General features: G+C 43.5%; 3 protein-coding genes across 3 annotated transcripts; 1 reads left to right on the top strand and 2 right to left on the bottom strand.

Moving 5' to 3' along the window:
- Nucleotides 1–9,387: 9,387 nt before the first annotated feature.
- Nucleotides 9,388–10,989, bottom strand: LOC110716348 (serine/threonine-protein phosphatase 7 long form homolog). The gene is made up of 4 exons (XM_021894968.1): nt 10,413–10,989; nt 10,092–10,356; nt 9,931–10,018; nt 9,388–9,840 (listed from the first exon to the last, which is right to left on the bottom strand). The coding sequence occupies exons 1-4, from the start codon at nt 10,987–10,989 to the stop codon at nt 9,403–9,405; spliced, it is 1,368 nt and encodes a 455-aa protein (XP_021750660.1). The 3' UTR covers nt 9,388–9,402.
- Nucleotides 10,990–11,077: 88 nt separating this feature from the next.
- On the bottom strand, nt 11,078–13,189 carry LOC110716349. The gene is made up of 2 exons (XM_021894969.1): nt 12,925–13,189; nt 11,078–12,798 (listed from the first exon to the last, which is right to left on the bottom strand). The coding sequence occupies exons 1-2, from the start codon at nt 13,187–13,189 to the stop codon at nt 11,078–11,080; spliced, it is 1,986 nt and encodes a 661-aa protein (XP_021750661.1).
- Nucleotides 13,190–15,354: 2,165 nt separating this feature from the next.
- Nucleotides 15,355–18,634, top strand: LOC110716350. Its single transcript, XM_021894970.1, has 5 exons — nt 15,355–15,615; nt 15,687–15,900; nt 16,045–16,178; nt 16,258–16,623; nt 18,620–18,634. The coding sequence occupies exons 1-5, from the start codon at nt 15,523–15,525 to the stop codon at nt 18,632–18,634; spliced, it is 822 nt and encodes a 273-aa protein (XP_021750662.1). The 5' UTR covers nt 15,355–15,522.
- Nucleotides 18,635–20,168: the final 1,534 nt, after the last annotated feature.

Raw genomic sequence — 20,168 nt, forward strand, 5'->3', positions numbered from 1 at the left:
GATAGGGAAGCCCTTGTATGATGCAAACAAGAACCTGTTGCATGATGGGAAATATGGTCTTTTTCCTTTTGTCAAGTATGAAATGGCTAAAAAAAAGTAAAAACAGAGAGAAAAGGACCCTAGAGACAAAGGTTGTGCAAAGTGTCACCAAGGATGCAATCAGGGACATGTTACTCACACATGTCATCCCAACAATTCATGAAAAGTGGCCTGCATAATTGCCTAAGGACATAACAATCCAATAGGATAATGTTGGGCCACATCAAGTTCCTAAGGATGCAGAATTTCAAGCAGCTTGTCAAGCAAATGGTTTCAACATTTAATTCATACATCAGCGAGCACAGTCACCAGACACAAATGTTTTAGACTTAGGACTGTTTAGTGTGATTCAATCACTGCAATACCAATCATTTCCAAAGAACCTTGATAATCTGATCTTATAAAGGAAGTTGACAGAACTTTTGCAGAATTTGATCCAACATTGGATAAGTATACATGGATCACACTACAGTCTTGCATGCTTCAAATACTGGAAAGGCAAGGTGAGAACAACTACACACCACCACTGATGTGAATCGAGTCCCCTTCCTTATAACTATTTTTATTGCTTTATTTAGGTACTCTCTTGGTTTTGCCTTACTCTTAAAGTAGGGGTTTTACAAGTGAGTTTTTAATAATGTTTTTATTATTTTCTTAGTAGTAGTTATGGGGCCTTGGGCTTCCAAAGTTGTGTTAATTAATTAGTGGGCTCTCTTGGTTCATTAATTAATTATTAGGGCTTTTTATTTAGTTTGCTTGCAGGGCAAGTAGGATAGATTTATTTTTCCTATATATACTAGTTGTATGTCAATTATTTTAACAAGATGTTTTATGAATTATAATTTGAGATTATTGAGCTTTTGCTTGAAGAGAACTTTGTTAAGGTTCAAACTAGTTGTTAACTAGGGTTTTGGGATCGTTACTCCTAAAATCAAACTTAGAAGTCGTTGCCTTCTAAGACTATCTTTCAAATTTCCACCCTTAAAATCACTCAAATCCTTCCATCAAATATAAACCGTCAAAATACACATCAAATTGGTATCAGAGCCAGGTTTTGTAAGTTCTCCCGACTTACACGATTGATAAGAAGAAAAAAAAAAATCCTTATTCGTACTCAAGCGGATGAATTGCAGAATTCGTTGGTATCTGTGCAAAAGGTACTCGTAACTTCTACATAGTAGTTTACTTGTTGGTATGTGCTCTTAATTTGCTTGGTGAGTTAGTGGAATTGCTGCCAAATTACAAAGTATTGGTTTAGTTAGAAGAATAAGTTGTGCCGTCATTATTGTTGTGTTGCAGTTATCGTAGTCGGTGGTATTAATTGAATTTTAAAGCATACTAATTTAAGGTGATTGTATTTTGGTAATTAGTTGCTTTGTTTGCTTTATCAAAATATTTTTATTGCCTTTAGTACGACTTGCTGCAAGATTATTATTTTTGGAGATAATTGGCCACGAATAGGACTGTGATTATTTTGACATCATGAGTACTTTAACAAAGGAAGATCTGGATACTATGCTTGTTGATATGATGAGAAATTTTAATGCGAGTCTTGAACGAATGAATGAGAAAATTGAGAAGAGTACACAAGAAATTGCTCAAACCAATCAAAGGGTTGAAACTTTGTCTACTCAAGTGATTGGGGAAGGAAGAATAATCAACAACGAACAACCTAGGGGAATCATGAGAAATTTTCCAATTGACAATGATCGAGATTTGAAGTTGTTGGAACTTCCGGAATTTACAGGTGATGGGGATGCCGAAGACTTTTTAGATTGGGTTCGTCAGATGGAAAAGGTCTTTGATTATAAAGGTTTTGATGAGCAAAAAGCCTACAAGGTTGCAAACCTAAAACTGACGAGATATGCTTCTCTATGGTTTGAGAATTTACGTGCCAAGAGATTGAGAGAAGATGAGCCACGAATTAATACTTGGAACGAGTTGAAGAGACAATTAAGGAAACGGTTCCTACCACGGGAATTTATCCAAGATCAATTCTTGAAGTTGAATCATCTTGAACAAAAGAATCTTAGTGTCGCTGAATACACTAAAGAGTTTGAGAAATTGTGCATGCTTTGTGATTTGCAGGAAAAAGAGGAGATGAAGATTGGACGATACATAAAAGGGTTAACACCTTCGATTTCTCACAAGGTGGAAACATCAAATTATGTGTTCTTTGATGATGTCTTAAGGTTGGCAGAGAGATTTGAGAAACAGGAGAAAGAAAAGAAAATTTCTTATTTCAAGGAGAGGAAGTCATTCTTTAATGGTGAGGGTTCGAATATCAACTCTAACAATTCAAACAATGAAGGGAAGATGATTGTTGTTACTCCCGAACAAGCTGCATTGGCGAAAAAAGTTTGTTTCAAGTGTCAAGGCATGGGACACATTGCTAGAGATTGTGGTAACAAAGTGACGGTATCCAAGAAGGAACATAGAATGTTGTTGGCTTATCTTGACCAAGAAGAGAAAGAGAAGGAGAGTACATGTTTGCTCAATACAGAGGAAGAGTTTGATTTTGAAGAGTTTGAGGGTCAAGAAAAGATTACTCCTGAACCTGAACATCACCATATCGGTATCTTAAGGAGAGTTTTGCATGCTAATTTTGTTCCTCCTACTACACATGAGCAAAGGGAAAATTTGTTCCATACTATATGCAAAGTGGGTGATAGGAGTTGCTCGTTGATTATAGATACGGGATCGTGCACCAATGTTGCATCTACTAAGTTGGTTGACACTATGAATCTTTCTACTAGGGACCATCCTACTCCTTACAAGCTTAATTGGTTACATGATGGAGATGGACTACAGGTTAAAAGGCAAGCTTTGGTGAACTTTTCCATGGGTTCATATTCTGATAGTGTATGGTGTGATATTTTACCTATGACTGCTTGTTCTATACTCTTGGGTCGTCCTTGGCAATATGATCGAGGGGTGTTATTTAATGGTGTTACAAATGTTTATTCAGTGAAGGTTGGGGATAAGAGAGTCCAATTACATCCTTTACCCCCTAAGGCGCCACCTATTCAAGCTCCTGCTAGAGAGTTGTTGATTATGCCTAAACTTAACAAAAAGGAAAGAAGGGCTAATATGTTGTCATTGAGAAACCAACACCCTTTTGAGATTGGTGAGTATGTTTTCTTATCTTTAAATGCTCAAAAAATCTTTAATAATTCTAGAGGTAAGAATGAACCATTAGAGGAAGGACCTTTCAAGATTGTGCATAGGGAGAATTATGATACTTTTCAAGTACTTCTTGGAGCGGGAATTTGCGCTACTATGAGGGCTAGTGACTTGGTACCTTGTCTTCCGAACGAAACTTGAGGGCAAGTTTTTTTTTAAGAGGGAGGGAATGATGTGAATCGAGTCCCCTTCCTTATAACTATTTTTATTGCTTTATTTAGGTACTCTCTTGGTTTTGCCTTACTCTTAAAGTAGGGGTTTTACAAGTGAGTTTTTAATAATGTTTTTATTATTTTCTTAGTAGTAGTTATGGGGCCTTGGGCTTCCAAAGTTGTGTTAATTAATTAGTGGGCTCTCTTGGTTCATTAATTAATTATTAGGGCTTTTTATTTAGTTTGCTTGCAGGGCAAGTAGGATAGATTTATTTTTCCTATATATACTAGTTGTATGTCAATTATTTTAACAAGATGTTTTATGAATTATAATTTGAGATTATTGAGCTTTTGCTTGAAGAGAACTTTGTTAAGGTTCAAACTAGTTGTTAACTAGGGTTTTGGGATCGTTACTCCTAAAATCAAACTTAGAAGTCGTTGCCTTCTAAGACTATCTTTCAAATTTCCACCCTTAAAATCACTCAAATCCTTCCATCAAATATAAACCGTCAAAATACACATCAACCACATATTGAAGAAGAGAAGTCTGGACAGACAAGGGATTCTACCAGATTTGCTAGAGGTGGACAGGGGACTCATTGCATCAGTAGTACAGTACTTGAACACAATCTCAGTTCAAACAACAGCTCAAGATGAAGCACAAATGGAAGTAGATGCAGAATGATGAAGCACAAGGAAGTAGGGAAGTGTTTTGGGAAACATAGACTGCCACACATAACCATTAAATACTCTACTTATTTTTTGAATGTGTTTATGTCTTGGTTATGTGTATTTTGGTAAATACTTAGCAAATATTATTAGGCAGTCATGTAATGAATTGAAGTAATGTTTTGTAAAGTGATACACTTTTGAAAGTAATGGAAACCCCAACACTTTTGTACACTCATTCCATCAGATAGGGTTTTTTTCAGTCCAAGATTTATTGGGTGTTGGTACCTCAACAGAAACTTCAATCAGAATTTTCTAGAGCATCCATACAACCTTAGTAGCTATCAAATGAGTCCCATCATCATTTGGAGATCACACAAGCTGATGCATTTAGGGAAAGGGACTCTGTGCATCTTACCAAAAACCAACATATGGGACTCAATTTAGGTTTCAAAAAACCACCATAACCAACATTTTCAGCCAAATCAGCCCAAGCAGAATCACAATGGAAGGGGGTCAATTCTTGAACTCCAATAAAAACAAGGGCACTTAACAATCAGTACAACATGCCATCTGTGAGGAGGGTGTGCCCGTCGTTGGGGATCCTTCTCCTCTATGCCCATGGCCCTTTAAAGCCTAGGACTTTACACCGTTTAAGGCGTGTTAGGATTTGAATTCCTAACTGTTTGGGGGACCTTGAATTAGAGTTGATCCTATCATTATGCTTTTTTGTAAGAATCTAGTAAGGAGTCGCCAATGAGTTTTAGGAAAAACCTATAAACCTCATTCATGGCTTTCTCCCAAGTAGAGTTCAAGGGATATTTAGCATGAATCATAAGTTTACCCATGCCCAAATTGGTCTAATTGTACCAGAAATGAGTTCGGGAGCGAGGGTACTAAAATAACGTTCCTTTTAAGGAGGAATCGCCATTCTAGCCCAAGTGCGGCCTCTACTAGCTCTTCCTTTTTCACAATTTCATTACCAAATAATATATGCAACGTGATACCTAAGTTAGTTGATTTTATTTACACGCATTAATCACGAAAAGGTTACATTTCAACAAATGTCGTTATTCTTATTTAATTCAAATTCGTGAAAGAACAAAATAAACAAGATTCGCCTAGGCTTAGGTGATAAAACAACAATTAATTTGTCCAATTCTAGTCTTGTTTAACGAAAGAATATTATGTGAATTAATTAATTGAAAGTTTATTTAAAGTGATCAAACAACACTAATTAATCGATTAAAATTTGTTTAAACAAAAAAAGAAAAGGTGGTTTATCTAAGCGCTCGGGATTTTACCACTTTTCCTTGCTAGATCTTCGCTTAGAACACTTATGGACTCCTTCTTATTCGGGAACCTCCACCGTAAGAACAAATGATTAAAGGGGTGAGTGTATAGGACAAGGGGAAATAATTAGTGCATAAGATCATAAGGTTTCTGCTGACTGTCTGGGTTAATTTCTGTGTGTTTCAAAGCTTGTATTGAACCCCTATTTATAGGGAATGGATGAGTTTAGGGTTTTGGATATTTTGCAGCAGTAGGTGGCGCGCGCATCTCGAAAGGTCGCACGTGACTACCGCGCAAGTAATTGAGTTGCACTGCTGAGGGCAGCGCAACTAATGATCTTACGTGTGGCTTTATGGTAAGATTCGATTCAGCATTTTTATAAAATTTTGAATCTTCCGCGAGCGCATCATTGGTGGTTGCGCTGGATGTCACGCGCAACCTTATGGGTCGCACGTGCCAGGCCAGCGCGACTCCTTGAGTTGCGAGCGGTTTTTTCCTGCGGCAGCCTCGGATTTTAACCTAGGCACCTCTAAATCCGTCGATAATTAGGTTTAATCTTGGGATTAGTCCTAATTACTAATCGGGCTTAGTTTTAGTTAGCTTTAGTTTATTTCGTATTGGGTAAAGCTAGTTGTTTCATGTGTTTAAGCCTTAATCAGCAATCCATAAGTTTTCTTCACGTTGATCTAACACAAAGATGGTTTATTTATCGTCATAGCACTTCCGGTCGGGACAGAGGACCAAAAGTAAATGTCTACACCATCCAAACAAGAAAACAAAATCAAATAATCACGCAACATGGAACAGGGGACTCAATGAAATCAAATTTTCAAATAAATATAAACCAACATCAAGGTAAAAAATAAACCATAATGTATCAACAGACCTAGGGTTTGGGTTGGGACTCAACAACCAAAACATTGCAATAAAAAAATTCAACATAAACCATCCAACCAATGAATCACAAAATACAAATGCTTTTTGAAATCAAAAAAGATTAGGGTTTTAGAATTTACGCTGCTCAATCAGTTAGGAGGAATGTAGTACTGAGGGTAGTAGATCTGCAGGGTAAGCCATATACACATCGTCTGGCTCCATACCGTCAGGAAGCCCAGATTTGATGCGTTTGACACCAGAGGAAGGACCAACAACACTACCACCATCGCCTTCAGGGGACTCGGATGGCTGGACAACCTCTCCAACCACTAGATCTGTTGGATTGGTATCCCCAGTTTCAAATTTGGCGTCACCAACCTCAACAACAGCGTCAGGGGCCCCACCAGCAGCCAAAGGGTCCTCCTTCACAGCAGTTTCAACCTCATCTGAGGCCTTAGGTGGTTGAGCATCAACCTTAGGCTGAGGGACCACCTCTTTTGGCTTCTCCTGCTCATCGCTGGAGATGTATACGACAAGCTTCGCACCGCGGATCTTCCTCCTCGAAATGATTGAAGCGCGACGGACAGGTTTCATGTTACCGGTTCCGCGTTGCGGCTTGTACCTAGTGGTTTGGGATCTAGCCTTGGCCTTATATGTACTAGATCCGAAAGATTCATAGCAGAAAAGGCCTGGAGTTTCGTCATTTGGAGTAGTCATGGCCGAGAAGGAAGCAAAACAAGAACAAAAATGGAGGAGAGAGAATGGTGGGAACCCAGAAACTGAAGAGAAAGAGAGGGTGACAACGGCTGAGAAGAGAGAGTGAGAAATGAAGAACTAGGGTTGGGGGGGGGATATATCCTGGAGAATTCTCAAGAATTAAAGAACTCAACCATATTCATCATATCAATTGAATGCAGATGCATTCAATTCTAGTGGTTGGGGTGATGGTGAATTTAAATGGGATGGGGTAATTTTGGTGGGAATTGTTATGTTAATTAATCTTGAGCTTAGGATAATTGGATGTGGTTAGTAGTGTAAGTGAGTAGATTAAAATAAAAGTAAGGGGGTAAATTGGTAAATTTACACCCAAAAACTTACTAAAAAAGGAAAGAAAAAAAATGTTGCAAGTAATGTGAACCATCCGTTTTAGGAAATTGTTGCAAGTAACAAGAACCAGAGGTAGTATAATATTGCGGATATTCGATATTCGATATATCCAATCCGAAAATTGTCGGATATCATCCGAAACTTTTCGAATCGGATTCGAATTTTGAATATCCCAAATTTCTGATATCGGATATCCAATCAGTGATCACCCTGCCTCAACCTCAGAATGTACAAAAGTCACCTTCATCATTTGGAGCAATTTTTGTTGTCCATGAGTAACAACACAAATCGAGAGGAAAAATAAACAACGAACTGACCACTAACGGAACCCTAATGGAAAATGTCAATTAAATCTGATGAAGTAAAATTGACGCTAAAAACTTACCCGAACAATATCAACGGAAAAATAATAATAATAATAATAATAATAATAACAACAATAGTGACACACGAGGTCTTTACATGATTTTATTATCTAAGGTCAATCAATTTGAACACTTAAGGGTCAAAATACCTCCAAAACCTTAACGAAACATTTTTCGACATGCAAATTAAAAAAAATAAAAAATAAAAAATAAAAAAATGGAGAGTGGGCCCCACTAACGTTTTTCTGACAAAAGTTGTTAGCAGGTAGCAAAATTTATTTTTTTTGTGTTTTTGCTAATAGTAAAATAAAATTTTAGATACAAGTAAAAATTCAGCGATTTCCCTAAATAATGTAAAAACATAAACTAATTTCTTTTTTTTAGTGTTCCACCCGGTTCACTCTTTGGGCTAATCCAGATTCGGGGATCAGTTTTGGGTGGTTAGGTTTCAATCCCCTCCCAATTATTGTTGCGGGGGATCGAACATGGATCCTCCCTACCAAGTGTAGTTCCAATCACCACTACACCAACAACCAATTGGTACATAAACTAATTTCTTATAATTAGTTTAAAAACTATTTTTCGCAATAGCGTCCACTTAGGCTCGATTTCAAGATTTAGTATTGTATTTGTCTATATAAAATCGTTAACATTGCTAATACGAAACCTCTAATGGCATTAATTCTTTAGCGGTTCTATATATAAAATCGAACATTGTTATCGATTTTATACTGATAAATATCGAACCTTAAAACCAAGCCTACATAAACGATATAGTAAGAAATTTTTTTTAAACCGAATTATATAATGAACTAGTTCGCATTTTACTCGTAAAGGTCAATGCTTTTTTAATGGTAATAAAAATCAAAATTTCCTAAAATTCACTCCAATAAAAATTGAGCTCTTTCCCAAATTAATGTCAAGAATTACCGCAATTCCCAAACTACAGCCTCTTCTTTTTATTTTCCCATTCTACCGTCCACGTAAGCACTGGTTAAAAAACCAATTTTTTTTTTCCGGTCCAGGGTAAACCGCTACTTCAAGTAGCGGTTTCTTTGCAATAAACCGCCACTTCAAGTAGCGGTTTCTTAGTTTAAAATCGCTACTTGAAGTAGCGGTTTCCCAATGTAAACCGCTACTTCAAGTAGCGGTTTCTTTACAAAAAACCGCTATTTAATGTAGCGGTTTACATTGGAAAACCGCTACTTCAAGTAGCGGTTTACCCTGGACTGGTTTTTTTTTTCAAACTTACATAATCATTCAAAAAAAAACCTGCAAGTTGTGTACCTGTAAAACATGAGATATGTAGCATATTTTCAACACAACCACCACAAATAACAAGTTTATGAAGATCTAAGAAAGTCGAAATTGCAAAGTCGAATATTTTTCAATTGATTAAATATAACAAAATCCAATTCTAAGCATTTACAAAAAAATTAGTGGACAGTAGAAGATGAAGACGTGGACGGTCGAGGCTGTTGAATAAGGTATGACTGCCCCACCCTAGACAAGGTTTACCCACAAAATGATGTAAAACCCTGCATCGTCTGTATGGCAAATGGTATAGCCGTCTCTGGTGGCAAGTGGGAGATGGTCTTAGTAGCTCCCGATAGCTGGACGTGCAAATCAGCAAATGCATGTGCCTACATTGAAGTGTAGTTTTAATGTTAGTAAAATGAAATCAAAAACGTAAGAACTAGATTGAAATGAAGTGAAGTTCATACAAGCAAGAGGTCAGAGGTAGCTGGCTGGTAATGACTCGGGGGGCGCTCCTGCGAAGGTGGAGTAATGACCAGTCTCGTGATGCGACGGTACCAAGCCATGTACTCTGTCATGGCCGGGGAAGAAGTCCCAGTGAACGGGTATCCCTGGACGACTAATGCCTCTCGTCGACTCCACTCGTGTACATGGTCCGAATGCCGAATCTCCCAATTACGCTGTCCCCTTTGATCCTTCCTGTGTAGAGCAACGTCCGTGTCTACATCCTGTGGGATCGGCTGGTCTAACCCGAACTGACGAAGGACTCGGTCTCGGAGGTGGAACTCAACGACGTCAAAGCATATTAGAGGTGCCCGTGTACGCCAAATGTGCATGTCTGAGCGATAAATCTCCGGAAGTCGATCCATCACCGCCTCAGTATATGGCTGCCAAATCATCTAATTCCCAACACAAGTATGTCAACATGTATATGACTAACATAATGGAAGAAAAACAATGCACAAAAAAAAAAGAAACACCGATTGTACCTGGTCCTCGCGCTGATGGTCAAACGCATCTCTGTAGTATGGTAGTCCAGAAGCAGTATGCGCACACCATAGATGGACACGTAACCACCTGTAAAGACTCGTTAATAATAATTCTTGAAAGATAGAACTGTAAGAACATGAACTTGAAGCAAACACTGTACCTGCACGCCAAAGGGTCAACACCTCGCTGATGCTGAGTCCCCAAAATGTCATCCTCATCCTCATCCTCAGGGTCCTCCTGTGGCGGATCTCGAGGCCTCCTAATGTATGGTCGGCCAATAGTAATATGCTCCCACGACCACAACTGTAGTAGGATGAGTGGGCCTCCAATCTGTCTCGAATCTCGCTGACATGCTCGACATAGCTGCCGGTACAAAAAAACAAGAGTCGCACTCCCCCAGCTGTAGGTCGAAGCTGTCTCCCAGTCTTGAAGGAACGGCAAGTAGTAGAGTGACACAGCATCGCCATTCTTGTCGGCAAACAGAATCCCATGAGAGTGAGAATGTAAGCACGGCCATGGCGCTGAACTGTCAAGTCATCAGCTCCCTCTGGCATCTGTGATAAGTGACGTCTGAGCCACGTCAACTTCAAAGTAGATCCCTCCAGAAACGGCTTACCGTTATCATCATGGCCAGGTCGAACTCCCAGCAACTCCTCAACTAGGTCATGCCATCCCTCAAATGGAGGTCCAATGACAGGAGGGCCGTGCACTCTCAGACCTAACAGGACGGCGACATCCTGTAAAGTAATGGTGGCCTCACCTACCACTAGGTGGAAAGTATGTGTCTCCTGCCTCCACCTCTCAACCAACGCCGTAAGAAGAGATCGATCAAGCAAAAACCCTCCTCCCAAAATCCTATGTACACCGTAAAACCCAGCAAGCCTAACGTACTCTAGTACTCCGCCCTCTACCCTCCACTCACGTCCCACGCTGACCATATGCTCCCTAACTGAGAGAACTCTATCGACTACGCCACTCCAAACATCGTGGCTCCTATGGGAAGTCTGCAACCGTAGAACAGATGGATCAACTGGGCCTGGACGAATCACCGGCTCCATGGGACCTACACGATAACAAAAAATTGAATTAATGTTAAGCGTTCGAGAAAAAACATAAATATTTAACAAGAATATATAATTAATCATGTTACCCAGATGATCCAACACCACCAATAAGAGTAGGACATGTCTTCTTGTTATGCCCAGGTCGCCGACAAACACTGCATGCCTTCTTCACACGATAGGGACGCTCATCCATTTCATTTCGGATTCTAGTGGACCGTCGGCCTGGGCCTCTTTTCAAATCTGGGTTGGCCATAGTAGTAGGCCCATTGTAAGCTGACCAGTGGCAAGGATCAGGAACTGGTGCGGAACACTTCGCGTATGAACGCCTATATTCGGCGGTCATGAAAAAAGAATCCACAAAGTCTGCATGTGATAGGCTTCGGTGACGACAAACTGCTAGGACATGAGAGCATGGGAGGTTGTATATTCTCAATTTCTCACAAGTACATGTCTTGCTCAACAGATTCACAGTGTGGGAGTTACCACCTTTACCAGCTTTTCTCCTTCCACGAACGGTCCTAACCTGATACAACCCGATGGCATCATAGTCAAAAGCAACAACCTCATGGTGCGTGGCTTTCTCCATGTTGGCTTCTATTGTCTTCATAGCCTTTTCTGATAACTCATGGCCCTCTTCAAGTCTTCTTTTACTCCAACTTCTTCTAGTTGCAAAATAGGAGTTAACCCGGAAAAAGGTCATTTGCACTAAAGCGGTTATCGGGAGACATCGAGCCCCCTTTAAGACTCCATTGAAAACTTCCGACATGTTTGTAGTCTTCACACCAAACCTGAAACCACCATCATGATGAATGGACCACTTACTGTACGGAATTTCCATCAAGTACCTACGGGCCTCTACATTCAAGTCACCAATTTTGTTGATGTAGTAATCAAACTTCTTCTTCTGCCTTGCAGTAGCTGCTTTGCCAAAGAGGTTCTTTATGACGACACTTTTAAATTTTGAGTTCACATTAGAAGCCAAGTGTCGTGTACAGTACTTGTGGTAGGCATTGGGCTCCTCCCAACCACTTTCAACTTCTTCCATTGCTGCTAAAATACCAGCATGTCTGTCAGATATCACACATAGCCCTTTCCTATCTGTAACTCGAGCACGAATACAAGCCATGAACCAAGACCAGCTATCATTGTTCTCTCCTTCGACAACCGCAAAAGCGAGGGGGAATAGTTTCGTTCCCATAGCAATAAGTAGAGTGCCTTTGTATTTGCCATATAAATGAGTGCCATCAATGGTGATAAGGGGTCTGCAGTGACGGAATCCATCAATACATGGCTTGAATGCCCAAAAGACTCGTTGAAAAACATGTGTTCCAGGAACCGTACTCTCTAACAACCTCCACTCAACAACAGTTCCAGGATTTGATTCCTTCAGAGCTTGCATGTACTTAGGCAACTGTTCATATGAACCCTCCCAATCCCCACAAATGAGTTTTATTGCCTTTTGTTTCGCTAGCCATGCTCTCTTGTAGGTTATTTGGAATCCATCAAATTTCTCTTTCACAAGTTGCACCATTGTCTTGATTTTCAATGAAGGATCAACGCGAATGACATCTAGAAGAGCATTGCAAACGAACTCGGAAGTGAGTAGCTTATGATCTCCCGAGTCGATGTCACCAACACAGTTACTTGCATGAGGGTCGTTGTACCTCACAATTTTAAACGTAGAGAGTGTTGGATCTTTCACTCCTCTAAGCCTCCACAAACAACTACATTGTTCTTTCCTCTTGCACTCAACAACATATTTCTCTGGCTCTGCCTCCACAACTCGAATTGTTTTATTTCTAGCTATGGAGTAAGATTTCACAGCATCTTTCAGTTGTTGCAATGAGTCAAACTACTGTCCAACCTCAAATTCTCCCCCATTGTTATATGTCTCATTTCCTAACCAAGACATCCATGAGTTATTCAAACGAGGATCAACTTGCGCCACTTCATTGAAGTCTGAAGTGGGGGCGCTTCCTTTAATTGCCTTATCATGAGATTCAATTACCTCTTCATCATCATCTTCATCAGTGTCATTCATCTCTGCATCGCCAAATACATCTACATTGTTTGGGTCAAGAGAATCAAGAATGCCTTGTGGTTGTGTGCTTGTTGAGGTTCCAACATTAGGCGATGAGGCCGGAGACCTAAATTGTGACAGATGGTCATTGACATAATGTGGATCAACAAGCATTCTTGTGAATGACCCTATGCCCACACTTTGATGACCAGTGGAAAACGGTTGATCCACACTGTTTTGGGGTTTTTTGATGTGTCCTGCGGGAGAGTTACAATTCCAAGAATGCCCTTCGACGCCTGTGCCTGCAAAATCACGAAGACTCCTGGGGGTAGGAGCTCCGCCTCCGACGATCAAGTTAGTAAAGATACGGGAGGTAGAATGCACGTAATGTGGAAGTTACTTCTCGCGTAATGGGAGAATTCCGCAATTAATATTGCTCGGGGTAAGTGTGTTTCTTTTTGAGGAGTATTCAATGTGATCAACAAATGGTCCAGCCCCCATTAATGAGAGTCCTTCCACTATTTATAGTGGGGAAGGGATGGTTCCCCTTTTAGGGTTTAGAGGACACGTGTCAGCAGAGGATTGGAGCCCTGCTGACCAACGGCTGGATGCCACGTGTCACTAGGCCATTGGGCCACGTGTTTAGGGTATTTTTACCCCAAACATTTGCCCCTCACTGGTGCTGACGTGGCAGGGTGCCACGTGGCGCTGGTGAAAGGGTTTTTTTTTTTTTTTTTTTTTTTTTTTACTCTTCAGATTCCTTTTGAAGGATGGAAAAGCAGAAGGCGAAGAGTCACGACTTTTCACCTTCTGGGACAAATTCTATAAATAGGAGAAGATGTCCCCCGAGCTCTCATTTACAAACTTTGCCAAATTTCTGAAGATTTGAGAGCAGCCGGCAATTTGAGAGTTGAGAGCATTCGGAGTTGAGATTCGTTGAGAGCAACCGGTCTACAGACCGTCTGGGTCGTTGCAAGCTAGCCAAAGATTTTCGAGAGGGTAATCAGAGAAACCCAGCCGAATTTTGAACCGCCTGCGTCTTCGCAAGCATCCCAGAGAATTTCCAGATTTTCTTCTAGGTACCGTCTCTATTCTTTCTAGCTTTTTCATGTATTTCCGTTTGAGTCTTTTACTCACATTTTTGTTCATTGGTCCCATAAGTAGATGGACCCCTTATACCCATACCCGGAACCTAGCTGTGAACTCAGCCGGTTTATTAGTACGGCTGAGTCTAGAACTGGGTCTGCCGCCTCTGTTCTTTGGGACAACCCTTTTTCAACACCCATATCGACCGACTCTGTGTCTGTGCAGGACACAATGGCCAGAATCCGGTCTACTGCCAGAGATCCCAACTACAGAAGTGGGAGCTCAGATGAGCAGTCGCCTGAGGTCCCAGCTTCAGGCGGTGAAGTAGAGCATGGAGAGGTAGAGCAGAGAGGCTCACCCGGGGGCGCTCCTAGCACCCCGGGTGATAGCATTTTAAACGAAGAGAGTGCTCCCCTCCAGGAGACCAGAGAGCAGGTAGGCTCTGATAAGGAGGTCTCCAACTCCCCAGCCGGCTCTGATGCCGGTCACGTTCAAAGTAGCAGTAGCAGCTACTTAACCGAATCTGAGGATAGCGAGGAGGCGGAGAGGCCTTCTTGGGATAATAGGAACGATCCTCTCATGATCGCCGTCTCCTCCAAGGACCGCGAGCTCATGCGGGCTGCGCTGCCAGATTTTATCAAACGGCGGCCGCTGGGTGGTGACTATACAATAAAAGTCCCGGCTGCTCTGGGAACAATATGGTGGGAGGATGGACAACCGAACGCGAACGCTTGGTTCGGGTGCTACGAGGCGGCCTTCGTGGCCGGAGTCCGCTTCCCTCTCCACGACACAATAAAAGCCATACTTAGGGGGTATGGCCTAGGTCTCTGGCAATTAACCCCCAACTCATGGGTAAATATTTTAGGGTATATCGCCGCCTGCGAGATGCAGGGCCTCAACCCCGGCTGGGAGGCGTTTGCCCACATGCATTACTTGAGTAGGATCCCAGGCGGCTGGAGAGCCTGGTATACCTTGACCACCCAGCCCAAATACCTTATGACCTTGGACAAGCCATCCAAATGGTCGGACTGGAAGCACCGGTTCTACTTGGTTAAGGCCCCAACTACGGCAGAGAACAGAGAATTCCGGATCTACAACCGGAAACCAGAACTCTTGGGAACCAAGTGCTGCCTGCCCCCTGTCCCGGAGGATGATAGAGAGACCATCCTTGACTCCGGGTTTTTTGAGTTAGTTCCTGACACCCTCTCATCCAGAGAGATAGTAAGGGTACCCAGAAACTGGGTGCCCAAACATGAATTTTTTAGGGACGAATGCTTCTTGTCCGCTTGTGGCCTAAGCCGCATGTTTAAAAAACGTATGTATTCGGAACTCAGCCGGTTTCTTTCGAACCGGATGCTTTTATTTCCTTGCTTATTTATTATTCTAACCGTGTGCCTTCCTCTGCAGAAGAAGCCAAGAAAATGCTGCCCACCGAGAAGACACCGGCTAGGTCGGCTGCCGACATCCGGAAAGCCAATCTCGAGAAAAAACTTGCTGCCCAGGCGGCGAAGAAGGTATAACCGTCTGATCCTTCTCGTTTATTTCAATCCATTTATCCCATAACTTATATTTTTCTCGTTTACAGGACGGGAAGCAGATGCCCCGGTCCCTTCAAAAACAGGTCAGGCCTCCGCCGACCCAACAAGAGTCTGCATCCAAGGTGCAGAAGACAGCCGACCGGCAAACTACCGGCGGCAAATCAATAAGGGTCCCAGACGGGCCTGGATCTGCGGATGTGCTTTCTGCCATCCCATTGAGGACCGCAACCGGTCCCTCTGAAGGCCGTTCGGGCCGCCAAGGTAACTTCGACCTTACACTGCTTGATCTGCCCATGCGGGTCAAGTCTTATTCACAGTCTCGATCGCAGCCGGGGGATTCTCCAATCAGCCGGCAATCTATAGGCAGAGCATATGCGAGTTTCTCACCGTCTGTTTCTGGTGCAGATAATTCTCCCCGCTGGCCGGACGGGGCACAATATGCCCGGGCCATGCTGAAAGCCGTCCCCAGGGACGAGAAGGAGGCGATCCCTGGGATCAACTCCTTTAATGCCGACCGGGTGCTGGTCGACCTGGCCGACGTATGCTCCAACAACCATGCGGTAATTTTCTTGACGTGCATTTTTAAGTATGCAGTATTAACCGGCTGTATTTTTGCAGGCTATGCTGCGCGTAGAGGGGCTCAAACGAGCTTATACCCGCAAGTCTGAGGAGGTAAGGAGAAGCAAACGGGCTGTTGATGACGCCCATAATGTTGCTGACTACTCTTTGTACATGCATGGCTTAGAATCTAAATCTATACGCATGGAACAGGCGGAGAAGACCAAAGCCCTCCAACAGAAGATTGATCAGCTGAAAAACCAAGTTGACCAACTGCAGGCGTCCCTGGATGATGCCAATAAAAAGTTGGAGGAACAGAGAGAGCCCCTCCAACGGCTGAGCAAGGCGGAGACTGAAAATGGCCGCCTTGCCAAAGAGAATGAGCGCCTGCGCAAAGAGGCGGCTGCTGCCAATGAGAACTTCAAGGTCACCTTGGAGTCGGAGCAGGAGAGGCTCATTGAAGAGAATGAGCATGACTGTGCAAACCGGATGCAACGGGCGTTTTCCCTCATCCACCCGGAGGCGGACTTCACCGTCTGGGAACTCGCCTTCAAATATTCTGATCTTGCCATTCTGGCCGAGGAGGCGAATGAGCCGGGGCCCGGACCCTATGACGCTTGGGTTAGGGAGGAGATTGCGCGACGGCAGGCGGAGGCTGCTGAAGAGGAAGAAGTCGTTCCTGAAGCCGACGCAGCCGCTCACCCTGATCCAACCCAGAACCAACCGGAATAGGACCGGCTCACTGTTCGCCTGGAGTAGCAACTACTTCCCGGCCTGCGTGCCTAGCATTATCTTGTAATAGCGCCGTATGAGATGGGCTAAGCTGTAATAATTTTTATTTTGAATATAAACATTTTCACCGGCTGAGCCGGCTTTTGAATGCTTTTTATGTTTCTGCACTCCAATATTAGAATTCTTGTTATTTTTTATACATATTTCTGCGAGGATAACCAAAAGAACCCCGCCGGTAACACTACCGCTTGGGTCTGCGCAAACAGCAAAGAAATTTGCAAAGGTTGCCAAGAAGACCCCACCGGTAACTCTGCCGTCTGGGTCTTCACAAACTAGGCGAAGAAATTTGCAAGGGTTGCCAAGAAGACCCCACCGGTAACACTGCCGTCTGGGTCTTCACAAACTAGGCGAAGAAATTTGCAAGGGTTGCCAAGAAGACCCCACCGGTAACACTGCCGTCTGGGTCTTCGCAAACTAGGCGAAGAAATTTGCAAGGGTTGCCAAGAAGACCCCACCGGTAACACTGCCGTCTGGGTCTTCGCAAACTAGGCGAAGAAATTTGCAAGGGTTGCCAAGAAGACCCCACCGGTAACACTGCCGTATGGGTCTTCGCAAACTAGGCGAAGAAATTTGCAAGGGTTGCCAAGAAGACCCCACCGGTAACACTGCCGTCTGGGTCTTCGCAAACTAGGCGAAGAAATTTGCAAGGGTTGCCAAGAAGACCCCACCAGTAACACTGCCGTCTGGGTCTTCGCAAACTAGGCGAAGAAATTTGCAAGGGTTGCCAAGAAGACCCCACCGGTAACACTGCCGTCTGGGTCTTCGCAAACTAGGCGAAGAAATTTGCAAGGGTTGCCAAGAAGACCCCATCGGTAACACTGCCGTCTGGGTCTTCGCAACTAGGCGAAGAAATTTCGACCCAAAACCAAACCGGATGGCGTCTGGGTAATTGCCCCTGGATAGCGGTCTGGGTCTTTGCAAGCCAGGCGACTATTCATATGATATAGCTCGAATATACACTAAGTGCCAACATTAGATTCGGGAGCCAGTCGGTTTATACTGAATTACCGGTCGGGACTTCGCAAAAGAATCACGCCAGATTAGGATGTCCATTCACCGGTTGGGCTTTTGCAAGCATACCCCTGAATGAATTATGGCCTAGACCAAATGTTTAGGCCTGCTCTTAGAGAGTCAGGCGGCGGTACTGAGTACCGGCTGTCCTTCCAAAAAGTGAGCCGGCTGCAAGTTTGGGGTTGCTAGCCTGCCTTTTTTGGTGCGAAGGATCGTCAGGCGGATTTGACCGCGTGTGTGATCGCTTAGAACAATTTACCACCCAAATGGGAGATGTTCTCTTCGATGAATTCACCCGTAGGGGTGTCACCGGATGATTTTAGGCCTGCTCTTAGAGAGTCAGGCGGATTTGTCCAAAAAGTGAGCCGGCTGCAAGTTTGGGGTTGCTAGCCTGCCCTTTTTTGGTGCGTAGGATCGTCAGGTGGATTTGTCCGCCTGTGTGATCGCTTAGAACAATTTACCACCCAAATGGGAGATGTTCTCTTCGATGAATTCACCCGTATGGGTGTCACCGGAAGAAAAAATTAGTTACTAGTGCCGCTTGTGGTAGGCACAAGACATGGCGGCTGTATACAAAATTGAATGTAATTCTCATTAATCATTTGAAAATTTTTAAAAGATGTACAATGCTTAGAAGTAGTATTTTTTGAGGTTATCTACATTCCAAGTTCTAGGCAACTTTCTTCCGTCTGGAGTTTCCAGGCAGTAAGTGCCGTCTCGTACTTCTTCAAAGATCCGGTAGGGTCCCTCCCAATTTGGGGTTAATTTGCCTTGTTCATTGGCCCTACCGGTTGCCTCCATTTTGCAAAGCACAAAATCTCCTTCTTTCAAAGGTCTTTTACGAACCCGCTTGTTGTAGGCTCTAGTCATACGCAGACGGTAGATCTCATGACGCAAGGCAGCATTCCCCCTTCGCTCTGGAAGAGCGTCTAATGCCAACCGCATGGCTTCCCAGTTAGCCTCCTCATCATATAACATAATGCGTAGAGTAGGCTCATAATGTTCAATGGGAAGAACTGCTTCAGTGCCGTATGTCATGAGAAATGGGGTCTCACCGGTTGCCCCCTTTTCGGTTGTCCGGATAGCCCAAAGGACATGAGGTAATTCCTCTGCCCATAGTCCACCGGCTCTTTCTACTTTCTTCTTTATCCCGTCTGAGATCAACTTGTTAAAAGCCTCAACTTGACCGTTTGCCTGAGGACGGCCAACGGATGCAAAACAATGGGAAATTCCTTGGTCTCCCAACCAGGTCTTCAGGACAGGCGTTTCGAACTGCGGTCCGTTGTCGAAAACCATGGACATTGGAACCCCGAACCGGGTGATGACGTTTCTCCAGATGAAAGAAATCACGTCTTTCGTTTTAATCCCTTTCACCGCCTCTGCCTCAACCCATTTGGTGAAGTAGTCTACTGCTACAAGAATGTAGCGGCGGCCGCCTGATGCAGGCGTATAAGGTCCCAAAATGTCCATGCCCCATTTAGCAAACGGAACCGGACTATGGATTGCCGTGAGTTCTGTTGCCGGTTGATGTATCAACTTAGCGAATTTTTGGCACTTGTCGCATCTCTTTACTAGATCCATGGCATCCGCTTCAAGAGTGGGCTAGAAGTACCCTTGCCGTCTGGTTCTTCTGGCCAGGGACCTGCCGCCAATATGCGAGGCACAAAACCCCGCGTGCAGATCTTCCAAAACTTCTCTCCCCCTATCCGGGGTTACACATTTCAAAAACGGCTGCAGGTATCCCTTCCGGAGGAGTTCCCCTTGATGCATAACAAAACTTGAAGCACGCTTCTTGAGCGCTGATGCTTCTGAAGGGTCATCCGGCAAGGTACCATCCGTCAAAAAGGACCGGATGGGATCCATCCAAGTAGCAGTTCTGTCCAAGACTCCAATGGGATCATTCTGAATACTTCGTTTTTCAATGACTTCCCAAAAGACCGTCCTAGGAGCATCACCGGAGGCTGATGATGCCAACTTTGAGAGGGCATCCGCCTGATTGTTTTCAGACCGGGGCACCTGTCGCAGATGAAATTCATCGAAGGACCCAGCCTCCTCTTTGACCGCCTGCAAATATTTGATCATAGCCGGATGGGTGGCTTCGTAGTCACCAAGGTATTGGCTAACGATCAGCTGTGAATCTGAGCAGGCGTCGACCTTTCTTGCACCGG

The sequence above is a fragment of the Chenopodium quinoa genome, unplaced genomic scaffold, assembly GCF_001683475.1.
Source record: "Chenopodium quinoa cultivar QQ74 unplaced genomic scaffold, ASM168347v1, whole genome shotgun sequence".
NCBI lineage: Eukaryota > Viridiplantae > Streptophyta > Magnoliopsida > Caryophyllales > Amaranthaceae > Chenopodium > Chenopodium quinoa.